The sequence below is a fragment of the Mobula birostris genome, chromosome 13 (genome assembly GCF_030028105.1).
Source record: "Mobula birostris isolate sMobBir1 chromosome 13, sMobBir1.hap1, whole genome shotgun sequence".
In the NCBI taxonomy this organism is placed as follows: domain Eukaryota; kingdom Metazoa; phylum Chordata; class Chondrichthyes; order Myliobatiformes; family Myliobatidae; genus Mobula; species Mobula birostris.
Genome location: NC_092382.1, coordinates 47,763,095 through 47,781,128, shown reverse-complemented (window position 1 = coordinate 47,781,128; position 18,034 = coordinate 47,763,095). Strand labels below are relative to the sequence as shown.

Genomic DNA, 18,034 nt, shown 5'->3' with positions numbered 1-18,034 from the left:
TCTGAGACAGAACAATATGGGTGCAATACTGCTTAGCGCTGTGATGTGAGGTTCAGCAGGGTCACAGGGGAGGAGAGTAAAAAGTCCATAGTTAGGGTGAGATGCATCCTTGATAATGCTTTTCACCCCTCCCCGGCAGCTTTTATGTTACCGTATTCCAGTTGATGTTCCTTATTCCATGTTTTCTGGTTTCCCCCAGTTTCTGTTGAGGCAGCTGATTCTCGTTTGGGCTGGATTCATAAATAGCTTCAGGATTCAGCCGCTGGCCTCTGGATTGTTCCTGTTCAAACCCCCTGTCTGTATCCCTTCCCTTCACCTTCCTCCTGAAGCTTTGCCTCGCCTTGCCTCGTCTGAAGCCTTGCCTCGCCTGCACCGCTGTCAATTTCCTGTCTCTCCCTCGATCAAGTCAAAGCTTCGGGGTCTCGTCCAGTCCTAGCCACGTCCAAGTACCTTGTCCTGTCCAAGCCATGGCTTTGTGTTCTTGCCTTGTACATGTGTCTTGCCGAGCCCAGGAGTACCTTGCCCAGACCGATGCTGGTGTTCTCTTGCCCTGTCCAGGAGTCTGACGGCCAGTCCTATTACCACTCCTCGTCCTGTAGCCACGTCTTGTCCTCGCCTAGTTCTGGAGTCTGAGCCCGAGTCAAGTCCCAGGTTCTGGGTCCTTGCCCAGTCATTGGCTCTGTGTCCATACCCAAGCCTTGAAGTACCCTAGCCTCGAAGAACCCAAGCCTCGTCAGTCTTCGCCTCGATCCGGGGTCTGAGCCCAGGCTCCTAATTCCAAGCTCCATGTCTTGGTTCCGCTATCCTAGTCAGGTCCTAGCCCAGGTCCTGTATCCTTGTCTCATTCAGGGCCTGTGTCATGTCCAGCATCCTTTCTTCCCCACTTCCCTTGCTTTCTTGCCTAACCTAGTCCTGTTCCTAGTACGTCAGTGTCTGTGTCTTGCATTTGGGTCCGCTCCCAGCGACACCCTTTTGACAAGATGTTCTCAACCGGGATGGGAATGAAACCCGTACCCTTGTGACCCAGGGGTGTGAAGGGATGGGACGGGGAAGATACAGAGGGAAAAATTAAAAATGTTGCTGAAACTATGAGAAATCTGTGACCTGGGGGTGGAGGGAAAGGGACAGGGAAGGTATGGAGGGAGAAACTAAATATCTGGTAAAAGTATGGCAGTCTGTTTCATTAACCTCCAGGTTTGAGTCAGTGGTGAAGAAGGCGAATATAATGTTGGCTTTCATTTCTGGAGGTTTAGAATATAAGAGCAGGGATGTGATGTTGAGGCAATCGTGAGACTACACTTGGAGTATTGTGTGCAGTTTTGGGCTTATTTTAGGAAGGATATACTGACATAGTAGAGGGTTCAATGTTCCAGTATGAGGAACGACTAGCAGCTCTTGGGCTGTATTCCCTGGAGTTCAGGAGAATGAGGGGGGATCTCATAGAAACATTCCAAATTTTAAAAGGCCTGAACAGATTAGATATGGCAAAGTTATTTCCCATGGTAGGGGATTCTAGAACAAGGGGGCACGACTTCTGAATTGAAGGACGTCCTTTTAGAACTGAGACGTGGAGAAATCACTTTAGTCAGAGGGTGGTAAATCTGTGGAATTTGTTGCCATGAGCGGCTGTGGAGGCCAAGTCATTGGGTGTATTTAAGACAGAGATAGATAGGTTCTTGATTAGCCAGGGCATCAAAGGGTATGGGTGAAAGCAGGGGAGTGGGGATGACTAAATGAAGTGGATCAGCCCATGATTGAATGGTGGAGCAGACTCGATGGGCCGAATGGCCTACTTCTGCTCCTATATCTTATGGTCTTATAGTCTATTCCACTGTTTCGACCTGCCAAAGTACAACCAATGTTTCTGGGTATATGACCTATTCATATGAGAATTTAGCCTTCTCTATTTTTCTGAGCTTCTCATAGATGTGTACAGTTAGTTGAGCTTTGCTCCAGAATTTCCACACTATTAAAAGATTTTTTTTTACGTTTTTATTTTTATTTTTGCACTACTTATATAATTTATCTATTTAATACGTATATTATTTTAATTCATAGTTGTTTAAATGTATTGTTATGAAGTAGGTCCTACTGCTGCCACAGAGACAACGAATTCCATGAGATATGCCTGTGCTATTAATCCTGAGTCTGATATTGATGTGGGAGACCCACCACCGGTCACCTGATCCCAGTTACCGCAGATCGTAATGCAAGATTGAAGCATTTTCTATTGATATGCATTCCTCAGAAATGACAACATTTCAATTAAGTTTCCTTCTGCGGTTCCATATCAGAAGCTCAGCCTGCCTAATATTTCCACACAATTAAAATGGGGAATTTGTTTATTCTTATCACATACTGAGCTACAGTGAAGATCTTGCCTGATGTACCATCCACACAGATCGATACATTACAACAGTACATTGAGAGATCTGACACGTCATTACACGTGTTATCACCGCCTCTTCCTTTCCTTCAAAATAAGAACAATTAGCAACATTAACCAGAACAAATGCGTAATTTAACATGTCTCTATCAGTCTCTCTGGGAGTTTATGAACAAATGTGTAATTTAACATGTCTCTGTCAGTCTCTCTGGGGATTCATGAACACGAATAGACCTTCTAAAGTGGTTCAAACAGTTCTTGTGTTTCACTGTTATTTCCATGTTTTGTCTGGTCTGCATCAGTTTACTGAAACTCTGAGGTTGGCTCTTTCTTAAGGCCTTTGCGATTTCTTCTTAACACTGATCCTTCTTCTGTTTGGACCATGTATGATCTGGGTTGTACTTCTTCAAGTACAGTAACTTTCAGTGTCCATGTGTTCATTTTGTCTTGCATCCTTACTTCATCGCCTTGTCCTTCAGACAAGCATTTCCTTAGATCAGTCAAATCACATTCCACTGCTTCCTTATACTGTGCCCACTGTGAGCGTTCTTGCTCTAGACGGTGATGAAACTGCATCTCATATTCTCTCAGTGTCCCTTTCATTGACCATAAATTATTATTAACAACATTAGAAATGTATGGTATTAGAGGGGCGGCACATCACTGGTTAAGTAGTTATTTGGAAGATGGGTATCAGAATATACATACAAACAACTGGAATTCAAAACTTTTGAGGGTAACTTGTCAGGTTCCACAACGTTCAGTGCTTGATCAATTGCTGTTCATTTTGTATATAAACAATATATGTTTGGTTTCTCAGACATTAAAATGTATATTGTTTGCTGATGATACAATTATGTTTTGTAGTGGGGAACATCTGAAACAACTTTTGGATAAAGTGGAAAAAATAATTAAAAATGATAAAGAAATGGTTTGACACTATCAAGTTATCACTGAATCAAGGTAAAACTGCATTCACAATATTTGGAAACCGTGCACCAAATTCATACAGTAAACTTAGAATAAATGCTGTTGAAATTGATAAGGTATCTGACACAAAATTTTTAGGAGTGGTAATAGATCATAAATCATGCTGAAAACCACATATAAATTATGTCAAAAACTGTCAAAGCCTATTGCAATACTGTACAAATCGCAAGATTTCTTGCATTGAAGCAACTTCCTCCTGCCATTGCTTATTCACATCATCAATTGCCTCCTGTTTGGTCATCTCAGAAACTGCAGCTGCTGCTTTATATTCTCCATGTCAGCATTTGCCTCCATGAGCTGGACCTGCAGTCGAGTTACATCACCTTCCGCCGACTGTAATTCAACATTTTGTCGCTTCAGCTCTGTTTTCAGTTGATCACGTAATGCAAAAGGCACTTTTCTACATGGATGTACTGCGGGTGGCTCTGTGTTGTCAGTTTTAATCGTGTGCTCTGCTGGAAGACAACAAAGCTCTTGAACAAGTCCTGATACTCTTTCATCAGGTCACTGTATTCTGACTCTGTGTCACTGTCCAGGCTCTTTTCACCAAATTACGTCTCTCACAGCCAGATAGACCCAGTATTGACTGTACATCCTTTGACACCACCACAAATGAAAGCGTGTGCACAATAATTTTGAGCGATACTTTTGCCACACATCAAAGGAACACTCACAATGCGCTGGAGGAACTCAGTAGGTCAGTCAACATCAGTTGAAAAGATTAGTTGACGTTTTGGGCCGAAACCCTTGGTCAGGACTGAAGGAAGAACTTTGGGGAGGGTTTGAAGAATGCTGGTAGTTGAAAAAAACAGTAATTTGAAAGACAAAGGGGTGGGGGAGGGGAGGCAGGGAGGTGATTGGCAGGAGAACAATGCGTAGTAGTAGAAGGAGGCGGTACTATGAGGGAGGTGATGTGAAATAGGGATAGAGTAAGGGAGAGGGAGGGAATTACCGGAATTTGGAGAATTCTATGTTCATACCAAGGGGCTGGAGACTACCTAGACGGTATACGAGGTGTTGCTCCTCCAACCTGAGTTTAGCCTCATCATGGCCACATATGTTCCTTTAACTGGAATATCTGCGGGTGTTTCTGAGGCCCCGCCCTCTGGATGACGCAATTACCACCGGGCATGCTCACTATCTCCGGGTGGGCGGTGTTTTCCTTTCCGCTCAGTGATGAAGCGGATCGTCTGAGGGATCGGCAAAGTGCCTCACCTCTTGGGTCGGGATCACTGTCTGCGGACCGAAGATATCACTTTTCCCATCGGTGAGTATTGAGACCGATCCCGAGCGGGGACATCCGATGTTGGCCGTGAGCTCCGAACTGAGGACCAATTACTCATTTATTTTCCAGTTATCTGGGCTCGTCAGAAACGTGTAGACTTCACTTAATCTGCATTGAACGATCCAAACCAGGAGCCCAGGCTGTCTATTTCCGCAGAATTGAAACGGAAGTCCCGCCAACAGGTCACGTGAGGCTGTTTACCGCAGATTTGCCCCGCCCTCCGCTTTGTGATGCTAGATCACATGGTGTGTGCTTACGAACCTGGATACATGGGGATGCTTCCTCCCTGTTGTGTTGAGGAATTTGATGTTGCCCACTGAGTCCCGTTAACTTCCCCTACTCGTCTCGCTTCCTGAGGCTCCTCACATTTGTCCTTGAGCTTTATGGCTGTTGTGTCTTCTCCCCGACTGGGGTAGGTGAGAAAGGAGAATGTCCGAGGTTGTGGGGATCTTTGATCTCACTGCCTTCTTTACTGAGGGACTGGGAAGTCTCCGGGGGTGGGGGGGTGGGAGAATAGTTTCTGTGATATGCATGTGGCCAAGTGGTTGAGCTGTTGAACTGGCAATCTGAAATTCCTGAGTTCAAGCCTCAGACCAGGCAGCGTATCGTGTCCTTGAGCAAGGCACTTAACCACACATTGCTCCTGCACGTTTATAACCCAGCAACAGCTGTTAGTTCAGCATAGACAGGACAGGTTCTGTATCCAAAGGTCTCTGCAATTCCTTGCAGTTACAGGCAGAGTAGTTACCATACAAAAGCGTGAACTGTCCGGATGGGAAACTTTCTATGGTGTGTTGATAAAAATTTGGTGAGGGTCAAAGTATATATGGCAAAGTTCCTGTTGTTTGTTCTAACTTTGTCATTTTATACAGTAGTATGTACTATTAATTCAGTATCTGTGTATTGCTGGAGGACCATCAGTGATTGTCCTTGCTCCCTTCTCTCACCTGGTTCCACCTGCTCATCCCTGCCCATCTTGTTCAACCTCTGTCCAGTCTCCTAACCACACTCCCCCCCCCCCCCCCCCACTTCAGTGATGTACATCAACCATCTGGGTCAAGCTCAGTCCACCCTGTATTCCACCTCCTCAATGTTATATATCAGCAATCTTTCTTCTGACCCTTGTTTTCATTGTGAAGTGTTCTTTTGCACCTTTGACCTTGCTGAGTTATTTCCAGGATCAGTTTTTGTTAGCTGGAATGCCAGAGGGTCATCAGGTACCAGTTCTGTTGTGCATTGATGTGGGAGAGCTGGTTTTTGAACTGTGACTGGCTGACACACTGCAGCATTTTACTGGCAGCAAAGAGTACTGGGAGAGCTGGTGCTTAGGTTATAATCCTGTGATCTGCAGTCCAGGCATATGGAACTGTTGGTGTTTAGGCTTTGACTTTGGTTAGTGCTTCTACAGATGGGGCTGGATGGTCGTCCTTCTGCAGTGAAGCAGAAATTTCGAGCAGCTGGACATTTGTTTTGGAGAAATCCCGGATTGCACTACCCAGTGTGAGATGTGGGGACAATGTGTGAGACTCTCAGGGTTGGTGAGTGGCAGATTCAGCTGTGTGACTCTGTGAGGTTGGGTCCCGGGATATCACAGTTTTTGATCCAGGTCAAATGGACCCGGGGATCGAGCTGCTTGGGCTTATGAGGTGTTGAGCAAGTATTTCTGTCTGGGATCAGATGTTTGTTTTTGGAGTTCCTTTGGAAGCACTGACTGCTAATCTGAAGAGAGAATGAATTCCCATCGGAAGGTGCAGAATCTTTATGGGTTGAGCTAAGAAAGGAACCCTTCAGAGGCAGTGATCATAACATGATTGAGTTCACTGCGAAATTTGAAAAAGAAAAGCCGAAATTTGATGTGTCGTTATTTCAGTGGAGTAAAGGAAATTACAGTAGCATGAGAGAGGAACTGGCCAAAGTTGACTGGAAAGGGACACTGGCAGGAAAGACAGCAGAGCAGCAGCGGCTGGAATTTATGCAAGAAGTGAGGAAGGTACAAGACAGGTATGTTCCAAAAAGGAAGAAATTTTCGAGTGGAAAAAGGATGCAATCGTGGTTGACAAGAGAAGTCAAAGCCAAAGTTAAAGCAAAGGAGAGGGCATGCAAGGAAGCAAAAATTAGTGGGAAGACAGAGGATTGGTAAGTTTTTAAAACCTTACAAAAGGAAATCAAGGAAGTCATTCAGAGGGGAAAGATTAACTATGAAAGGAAGCTAGCAAAGAATATCAAAGAGGATACTAAAAGCTTTTTCAAGTACATAAAGAGTAAAAGACAGGTGAGAGTACATATAGGACCGATGGAAAATGATGCTGGAGAAATTGTAATGGGAGATAAGGAGATGGCAGAGGAACTGAACAAGTATTTTGCATCAGTCTTTACTGAGGAAGACATCAGCAGTATACCGGACACTCAAGGGTGGCAGGGAAGAGAAGTGTGCGCAGTCACAATTACGACAGAGAAAGTACTCAGAAAGTTGAATAGTCTAAAGGTAGATAAATCTCCCGGACCAGACGGAATGCACCCGTATGTTCTGAAGGAAGTAGCTGTGGAGATTCCGGAGGCATTAGCAATGACCTTTCAAAAGTCGATAGATTCTGGCATAGTTCTGGAAGACTGGAAGATTGCAAATGTCACTCTGCTATTTAAGAAGGGGGCAAGAAAGCGAAAAGGAAATTATAGACCTGTTAGTTTGACGTCGGTGGTTGGGAAGTGGTTGGAGTCGACTGTCAAGGATGAGGTTACAGAGTACCTGGAGGCATATGACAAGATAGGCAGAACTCAGTATGGGTTCCTTAAAGGAAAATCCTGCCTGACAAACCTATTACAATTTTTTGAGGAAATTACCAGTAGGCCAGACAAGGGAGATGCAGTGGATGTTGTATATTTGGATTTTCAGAAGGCCTTTGACAAGGTGCCACACATGAGGCTACTTAACAAGGTAAGAGCCCATGGAATTACCGGAAAGTTACAATCGTGGATAGAGCGTTGGCTGATTGGCAGGAAACAGAGAGTGGGAATAAAGGGATCCTATTCTGGTTGGTTGCCGGTTACCAGTGGTGTTCCACAGGGGTCCGTGTTGGGGCCGCTTCTTTTTACATTGTACAACAACGATTTGGATTATGGAATTGATGGCTTTGTGGCTAAGTTTGCTGATGATACGAAGATAGGTGGAGGGGCTGGTAGTGCTGAGGAAACGGAGAGTCTGCAGAGAGACTTGGATAGATTGGAAGAATGGGCAGAGAAGTGGCAAATGAAGTACAATGTTGGAAAGTGTATGGTTATGCACTTTGGTAGAAAAAATAAACGGGCAGATGATTATTTAAACGGGGATAGAATTCAAAGTTCTGAGATACAACGGGACTTGGGAGTCCTCGTACAGGCTACCCTTAAGGTTAACCTCCAGGTTGAGTCAGTTGTGAAGAAGGTGAATGCAATGTTGGCATTCATTTCTAGAGGAATAGAGTATAGGAGCAGAGATGTGATGTTGAGGCTCTATAAGGCGCTGGTGAGACCTCACTTGGAGTTCTGTGTGCAGTTTTGGTCTCCTTATTTAAGAAAAGATGTGCTGACGTTGGAGAGGGTACAGAGAAGATTCACTAGAATGATTCCGGGAATGAGAGGGTTAACATATGAGGAGCATTTGTCCGCTCTTGGACTGTATTCCTTGGAGTTTAGAAGAATGAGGGGAGACCTCATAGAAACAGTTCGAATGTTGAAAGGCATGGACAGAGTGGATGTGGCAAAGTTGTTTCCCAATATCCTGGCAGGGAGATTAGTGAGGGCTACTGAGGTGACTTTAAACTAGAATGGTTGGGGGGTGGGAATCAAATTAAAGAGGCTAGGCAAGAGGAGGTTAGTTCACAACAGGGGTATGGGAACCAGTGCAGAGAGACAGAGGGGCGTAAAATGAGGGTAGAAGCAAAAAGTAGTAAGGTGAAAAGTAAATGTGGCAGGCCGACAAATCCAGCGCAAGCATCAAAAAGGGCCACTTTTCAACATAATTGTATAAGGGCTAAGAGAGTTGTAAAAGTGTGCCTGAAGGTTTTGTGTTTTAATGCAAGGAGCATTCGTAACAAGGTGGATGAATTAAAAGTGCAGATTGTTATTAATGAATATGATATAGTTGGGATCACAGAGACATGGCTCCAGGGTGACCAAGGATGGGAGCTCAACATTCAGGGATATTCAATATTCAGGAGGGATAGACATGAAAGAAAAGGAGGTGGGGTGGCGTTGCTGGTTAGAGAGAAGATTAACGCAATAGAAAGGAAGGACATAAGCTGGGAGGATGTGGAATCGATATGGGTAGAGCTGCATAACACTAAGGGGCAGAAAATGCTGGTGGGAGTTGTGTACAGGCCACCTAACAGTAGTAGTGAGGTTGGGGATGGTATTAAACTGGAAATTAGAAATGTGTGCAATAAAGGAACAGCAGTTATAATGGGTGACTTCAATCTACATGTAGATTGGGTGAACCAAATTGGTAAGGGTGCTGAGGAAGAGGATTTCTTGGAATGTATGCGGGATGGTTTTTTGAACCAACATGTCGAGGAACCAACTAGAGAGCAGGCTATTCCAGACTGGGTATTGAGCAATGAGGAACAGTTAATTAGCAATCTTGTTGTGAGAGGCCCCTTGAGTAAGAGTGACCATAATATGGTGGAATTCTTCATTAGGATGGAGAGTGACATAGTTAATTCATAAACAAAGGTTCTGAACTTAAAGAAGGGTAACTTTGAAGGTATGAGACATGAAGTAGCTAAGATAGACTGGCAAATGACACTTAAAGGGTTGACGGTGGATATGCAATGGCAAGCATTTAAAGATCGCATGGATGAACTACAACAATTGTTCATCCCAGTTTGGCAAAAGAATAAATCAAGGAAGGTAGTGCACCCGTGGCTGACAAGGGAAATTAGGGATAGTATCAATTCCAAAGAAGAAGCATACAAATTAGCCAGAAAAAGTGGCTCACCTGAGGACTGGGAGAAATTCAGAGTTCAGCAGAGGAGGACAAAGGGCTTAATTAGGAAGGGGAAAAAGATTATGAGAGAAAACTGGCAGGGAACATAAAAACTGACTGTAAAAGCTTTTATAGATATGTGAAAAGAAAAAAAGATTGGCTAAGACAAATGTAGGTCCCCTACAGACAGAAACAGGTGAATTGATTATGGGGAGCAAGGACATGGCAGACCAATTGAGTAATTACTTTGGTTCTGTCTTCACTAAGGAGGACATAAATAATCTTCCGGAAATAGTAGGGGACAGAGGGTCCAGTGAGATGGAGGAACTGAGGGAAATACATGTTAGTAGGGAAGTGATGTTAGGTAAATTGAAGGGATTAAAGGCGGATAAATCCCCAGGGCCAGATGGTCTGCATCCCAGAGTGCTTAAGGAAGTAGCCTAAGAAATAGTGGATACATTAGTGATAATTTTTCAAAACTCTTCAGATTCTGGACTAGTTCCTGAGGATTGGAGGGTGGCTAATGTAACCCCACTTTTTGAAAAAAGGAGGGAGAGAGAAACCAGGGAATTATAGACCATTTAGCCTAACATCGGTGGTGGGGAAACTGCTAGAGTCAGTTATCAAAGATGTGATAACAGCACATTTGGAAAGCAGTGAAATCATCGGACAAAGTCAGCATGGATTTGTGAAAGGAAAATCATGTCTGACGAATCTCATAGAATTTTTTGAGGATGTAACTAGTAGAGTGGATAGGGGAGAATCAGTGGATGTGGTATATTTGGATTTTCAAAAGACTTTTGACAAGGTCCCACACAGGAGATTAGTGTGCAAACTTAAAGCACACGGTATTGGAGGTAAGGTATTGATGTGGATAGAGAATTGGTTGGCAGACAGGAAGCAAAGAGTGGGAATAAACGGGACTTTTTCAGAATGGCAGGCAGTGACTAGTGGGGTACCGCAAGGCTCAGTGCTGGGACCCCAGTTGTTTACAATGTATATCAATGACTTGGATAAGGGAATTAAATGCAGCATCTCCAAGTTTGCGGATGACATGAAGCTGGGTGGCAGTGTTAGCTGTGAGGAGGATGCCAAGAGGATGCAGGGTGACTTTGATAGGTTAGGTGAGTGGGCAAATTCATGGCAGATGCAATTTAATGTGGATAAATGTGAAGTTATCCACTTTGGTGGCAAAAACAGGAAAACAGATTATTATCTGAATGGTGGCCGATTAGGAAAAGGGGAGGTGCAACGAGACCTGGGTGTCATTATACACCAGTCATTGAAAGTGGGCATGCAGGTACAGCAGGTGGTGAAAAAGGCAAATGGTATGCTGGCATTTATAGCAAGAGAATTCGAGTACAGGAGCAGGGAGGGACTACTGCAGTTGTACAAGGCCTTGGTGAGACCACACCTGGAGTATTGTGTGCAGTTTTGGTCCCCTAATCTGAGGAAAGACATCCTTGCCATAGAGGGAGTACAAAGAAGGTTCACCAGATTGATTCCTGGGATGGCAGGACTTTCATATGAAGAAAGACTGGATGAACTAGGCTTATACTTGTTGGAATTTAGAAGATTGAGGGGGGATCTGATTGAAACGTATAAAATCCTAAAGGGATTGGACAGGCTAGATGCAGGAAGATTGTTCCTGATGTTGGGGAAGTCCAGAATGAGGGGTCACAGTTTGAGGATAGAGGGGAAGCCTTTTAGGACCGAGATTAGGAAAAACTTCTTCACACAGAGAGTGGTGAATCTGTGGAATTCTCTGCCACAGGAAACAGTTGAGGCCAGTTCATTGGCTATATTTAAGAGGGAGTTAGATATGGCCCTTGTGGCTAAAGGGATCAATGGGTATGGAGGGAAGGCAGGTACAGGGTTCTGAGTTGGATGATCAGCCATGATCATACTGAATGGCGGTGCAGGCTCAAAGGGCCAAATGGCCTACTCCTGCACCTATTTTCTATGTTTCTATGATCGGGGAGTCTAGTACGTGAGGGCATGACTTAAGGATTGAAGGGCACCCATTCAGAACAGAAATGCAAAGACATTTTTTTGGTCAGAGCGTGGTGAATCTATGGAATTTGTTGCCACGGGCAGCAGTGCAGTCCAAGTCATTGGGTGTATTTAAGGCAGAGATTGATAGGTATCTGTGTAGCCAGGGCATCAAAGGTTATGGTGAGAAGGCGGGGGAGTGGGACTAAATGGGAGAATGGATCAGCTCACGATAAAATGGCGGAGCAGACTCAATGGGCCAAATGGCCGACTTCTGCTTCTTTGTCTTATGGTCTTTGGTCTTATATTGAGGCCCCTGATATTTTGTTTCTCTGAATGCCTCAGCCTGTTGGGTGCAACCAAGAATCATAGCGACTACAATAACATAATTCCACGCCCTGAGCTCATCTGACATTTCTTTTTAGTTATCTTCTGTTGGTTTCTGAAAGCTTCCCAATGTTTTTTATTATATTGTTTGCCCTCTCTTTTGCTTCTACGTTGGCTTTGGCTTCTCATTTCAGCCACGGTTGTGCTCTCCTGTCTTTATAATGCTTCCAGTTCTTCGGGATGTATCTATCACTCAGCTCCCGAATTGCTCCCAGAAACTCCAGCCTTTTCTGCTCTGTTGTCATTCCTACCAGTTTCCCCTGACAATCAAATTTGCCCAGCTTCTCTGTCATAGAGACATGGAGAAGGTCAGTGCAGAAAAATGCCCACACTGGAAGATCAGAATGATAATCCATACGAGGAGACAAAATAGATGGGGGAGATTTTAAATATTTGTTTTGCATCCGTATTTACACAGGAGATGGACACAGAGTCTATAGAAATGAGGGAAAGCAACATCAACTTCATGGACCCTGTACAGATTACAGAGGTGGGGGTGTTTGCTGTCGTAAGAAAAAATTACCATGGATAAATCCCCAGGGCCTGACAAGTTGTTCCCTGGGACCTTGAGGTAGGCACGTGCAGAAATTGTCAGGACCTAAACACAGATATTTAAATCATCCGCGGTGACAAGTGAGGTACTGGAGGATTGGAGGACAGCCAATGTTGTTCTGTTGTTCAAGAAAGGCTCTAAAAAATAAAGTAAGATATTGTATGTTGGTGAGCTTGACATCGGTAGAGGGAAAGTTATTGGAACATACATGCAGGAAGCAGATATACAATTATTTAGATAGATGTGGACTGATTAAGGATAGGCAGCATGGGTTTGTACACGGTAGGTCATGTCCAACCAAACTTATAGAGTCTCTCGAAGATGTTATCAGGAAAGCAAGGCAGTGGATGTTGTCTACATGGACTTTAGCAAGGCACTTGACAAAGTCTCATATGGGAGGTTGGTCAAGAAGATTCAGTCACTCAGCATTCAAGATGAGATAGTAAACTGGATGAGACACTGTCTTTGGGAGAAGCCAGAGTGTGGTAGCAGATGGTTGCCTCTCTGACTGGAGGTCTGTGACTAGTGTTATGCCACAGGGATCAGTGCTGGATCTGTTGTTGCTTGTCATCTATATCAGTAATCTGGATGGTAACATGGTTAACTGGATCAGCAAATTTGTGGATGACACCAATATTTGTGGTGTAGTGGACAGTGAGAAATACTATCATGGTTTGCAGTGTGATCTGGACCTGCTGAAAAAATGGGTTGCAAAACGGAAAAAGGAATTTAATGCGGACAAGTGTGAAGTGTTGCATGTTGATAGGAACAAGGTCTTACACACTGCTCTGAGTAGGGCTCTGAGAAGTGTTGTAGAAGAAAGGAATCTGGGAATACAGGTCCATAATTCACTGAAAGTGGTGTCACAGTTTGATCAGGATGGAAAGAAAGATTTTGGCACATCGGCCTTCACAAATCAAAGTACTGAGTACAGGAGATGGATGTCATATTGACATTGTACAAGACATTGGTGAGGCCTGATTTGGAGTATTGTGTGCAGTTTTGGTCACCAACCTACAGGAAAATGTAAAATAAGTTGAAAGAGTTCAGAGAAAATTCACGAGGATGTTGTCACATCTGGAGGAATTGGGTTATAAGGAAAGAATGAACAGATCAGGACTATATTCCCTGGAATATAAAAGATTGACAGGAAATTTGATGGAGGTGTTCCAACATTATGAGGGTTATAGATGGAGTAAATGCAAGCAGGCTTTTTCCACTGAGATTGGATGAGAATACAATCAGAGGCCATGGATTAAGTGTGAAAGGTGAAACTTTAAGGGGAACATGATGGGAAACTTCTTCACACAGACGAACATCCACATGTGGAATGAACAGGGGAAGTGGTGCATGCGAGCTTAATTTCAACATTTAAGAGGTTTGTGTAGGTACCTGGATGGTAGGGATATGGGAGTAGAAAGTTTAAATAGTTCAGCACAAACTAGATAGGCCGAAGGGTCTCTTTCTGTGTTGTACTTCTCTATGACCGTGACAAGAACCTGAAATAACACTAATATTCACTCTAATTCCTTTTAACAGCTGTGCAGACCAACCATACATCTGAGCAGGAGATATTTACATGGTGTTAAAACTGTGGCACTTTAAATTAGCAGTACATAAAAGAAAATTCCAGCTGCACGTCAACAAAGGCTATTTGTGTGAGAGTGTTTCATTTACTGTGGGACCAGGCACCCATGCAGCTCAGCAGGAACAGGGAATAATACCAATGGAGAGAGTCAAACTGAGCCAGGTGACAGATTGGAGATGGCAGAAATGCCCCATTCTTATAGAGACAGGAAGAGCATCAGAGAGTTTGATGGTCATTCCAGATACCAGCACTGTGCCCAGTTAGAAAATAATTTCTCTCTCCAACTTGGGTTGAAATTCTCTGTAACAGTTTGATGTCGAATTACACCTTGACAACTCAAGTGATCTCACCAGAAATGTTGTCCTTCACACATTGATGGATTTTGTAAATCTTTTTACAGGTTAAAAATGACAAGGAATTTGTCTACGGGCATCTTGAACACAACACGCCAGTTTTGCTGTCTCTGTCCAGATATTTAAGAAGTGGAGCAAAGGATTCAGTCGAACATCCTTCCTGCTCAGACTGTGGGGAGGGATTCACTCGATCATCTGACCGACTGGCACGTCCGTCATTTTACACAGGGGAAAACCCATTCATCTCCTTAGACGGCAGGAATGGATTCACTCGGTCATCTCAACTGAAGGAACATCAGCAGGTTCACACTGGGCAAGGCCATTCACCTGTTCTGTGTGTGAGAAAGGATTCAGTCAGTCTTCCCACCTGTGGATGCACCAGTCAATTCACACTAGGCGGAGGCTGGTCATCTGCTGAATTTCTGGGGAAGGATTCACTCGGTCATCTGACCTAATGGCTCACCAGCGAGTTCACACCGGGGAGCGGCCGTTCACCTGCCCAGGCTGCGGGAAGGGATTCACTTACTCATCTAAACTGAAGGTACATCAGCGAGTTCACACTGGAGAGAGGCCATTCACCTGCTCAGACTGTGGGAAAGGATTCACTTGCTCATCTAAACTGAAGGTACATCAGCGAGTTCACACCGGGGAGTGGCCAGTCACCTGCTCAGACTGTGGGATGGGATTCATTCGGTTATCTAATCTGAAAGTACATGAGAGAGTTCACACTGGAGAGAGGCCATTCACCTGTGCAGACTGTGGGAAGGGATTCATTCGGTCATGTCAGCTGAAGGTACATCAGCGAATCCACACTGGAGATTGGCCATTCACCTGCTCGGACTGTGGGAAGGGATTCATTTCAGCATCTAAGCTGAAGGTACATCAGCGAGTTCACACTGGGGAGAAGCCTTTCAACTGCTCAGACTGTGGGAAGGGATTCACGCGGTCATCTAAACTGAAGGTACATCAGAGACTCCACACTGGGGAGAGGCCATTCACCTGCTCAGACTGTGGGAAAGGATTCACTTCGTCATCTCAACTGAAGGTACATCAGCACGTTCACACTGGGGAGCGGCCGTTCACCTGCTCAGTCTGTGGGAAGGGATTCACTGATTCAGCCTTCCTACAGAGACACCAGTCAGTTCACACTGGGAAGTGGCAGTTCTCCTGCTCAGTCTGTGGCAAGGGATTCAATCGGTCATCTCACCTCGTGACACACCAGTCAGCCCACACAGGGGAATGGCCATTCACCTGCTCAGACTGTGGGAAGGGATTCATTTCGTCATCTCAACTGAAGGTCCATCAGAGAGTTCACACTGGGGAGCGGCCATTCACCTGCTCAGACTGTGGGAAGGGATTTACTATGTCATCTCATCTGAAGGTCCATCAGAGAGTTCACACTGGGGAGCGGCCATTCACCTGCTCAGACTGTGGGAAGGGATTTGCTTCATCATTTCAACTGGTGGCTCATCAGAGAGTTCACACAGGGGAGAGGCCTTTCACCTGCTCAGTCTGTGGGAAGGGATTCACTCGGTCATGTCAACTACAGAGACACCAGCGAGTTCACAGTGGAGAGAGGCCGTTCACCTGCTCTGACCGTGGGAAGCGATTCGCTTAGTCATCTAACCTTATATAACCCCCGCTTCGGCTAGCTGCTTAATATAGGGGGTGATAGCCCCTCAGCCTGGCCAAACTTAAGAAATCTCATTTGGGTGGATGCTTCGTGATGTGTCCCCTGTTACAAATCAGTACCCCAAAATAACAAACAGTACACAATATGTGATTAAGTGATTGAGCTTTATAATTCTTACTTTGACTATGTGGTTAGTGAAGTAAACAAAAAAAGATAAAAGGGCCCACTCTCTCCATTCGTGTCTTCTCATCTCTCTCCGACAAAAGACCATGAAAATCTCTCTTCCAGACTCACAAGGAAGAACATTTCTGTCAGTGGATAGCCCTGCACTCCAAAACCCTGTTATCTCTAGTCGTAACCTAAACATTGCTGCGAAGAGAAACCATTACCTCAGCAGTGAAACATTGCAGAGAGGCCATTACATGAGCAGTGAAACCTTACAGTATGTTACACTTGTGACACGCTACCGGGTTCACACTGGGGAGAAAGTTTCAATAAGCTGCATGCTGGATGTTTGGCCATCACGGTTGCTGAATGCAATTTCGAGAGTGACTGTCGGTGCTGAACTCTTCAATTATTGCTGCTGCTCACCACACCCAGTTCTGCACCCTGGTCACTGGGCATGGAAGGAGTTTCTTCTGCTGCATATTCACCTTTAATGGGACTGGAGTTTAATATTCTGGATCTGAGACAAATAAATCAGTTCTATTTTAAACTCTGTCTATGGTACTTAGTGAATTCATAACATGACTAGTGTACAGTAGAGAGTCAACTCAGACCGGCAGGACTCTGCCAGTGATTCAGTTCCACAACAGTCCTTTTAAATCCTCCCCTGTTGTTCACCTCTGGCTTTCCCTATGGGATAGGTTCCAGTCACCACTCTGTGGGTGAAGAGGTTTCCCTTGAACTTTCTGTAGACTGAATAAGTCGAGGAGAAGGGAATCAGCAGCGGGGCATGGCAACAAATGTCAGACTAGCAACATTTGGAAGCTGATTGATGGAGAAAATCTTTCGATTGTCCGACTGATGACACAAACAATACCTGTGGTGAGGTGCTCCACTGGTCGAGGAACATGTGTGTTGGGAATGGTTTTATTTATTGAGGGATTTGTTCCTGCTTGTTTATCCTGTAAAATTATATCCAGATGGTTATTATGGATTATCCTATCTGTAATAATGTATTGATTATCAAATAATTTGTAAGATTTTGACTATAAAACTGGATCAGGCTTGAATTTATGGTGCCTTTATGAAGTGATGGAGGGCATTCATGAGTTTGAATTTTAAAGCAAGATTTTGGTGAGTGATATTTGCCACTTGATTGTACCTCTGTAAGTTATCACATTGAGTTAAACTGCTGCAGGATTCTGAAATGTGTTGGATTGTTTCTGGTTTTTCTTGGCATTTTCTGCACTTACTGCCTTGTTTGTTTGTACTTCATTTACTTTTGATTTTTTTTTTCCTTTTGTTAACCATCCTGTCCTGTACAGGTGTACCCCACTTTTCAAACGTTCGCTTTATGAAACCTCACTGTTACAAAAGACCTACATTAGTGCCCTGTTTTCTCTAACAGAAGGTTTTTTTCACTGTTACAGAAAAATCAGTGCACGAAAAAATCAGCGAGCCATTAAAGGCAGCGCGCGCCCCGAGCGGCCGCTTTCCCTCCGGATTCGGAATGGCATTCTCGCTGGCATTGCTTAAACACATTGCATTGAGCAGCCGTTAGCGAGATGAGTTCTAAGGTGTTGGAAAAGCCTGAAAGAGCTCGTAAGGGTGTTACACTTAGCGTAAAAGTAGACATAATTAAGCGTTTTGATCATCGTGAACGAAGTAAGGACAACATGAGTTTGGTTTGTGGAAGCTGATGAAGATGATGTTGAAGAGGTTTTGGCATCCCATGACCAAGA

At 44.4% G+C, this 18,034-nt stretch overlaps 1 protein-coding gene across 1 annotated transcript in view; it reads left to right on the top strand.

Moving 5' to 3' along the window:
• Positions 1-18,034, top strand: part of LOC140207926 (uncharacterized) — a 49,528-nt gene extending 31,494 nt beyond the window's left edge. The window contains exons 4-5 of the mRNA XM_072276464.1: positions 15,036-15,119; positions 15,456-18,034. Coding sequence (XP_072132565.1) covers positions 15,036-15,119; positions 15,456-16,112 — 741 coding nt within the window. The 3' untranslated portion in view covers positions 16,113-18,034. The remainder of the gene's footprint in view (positions 1-15,035; positions 15,120-15,455) is intronic.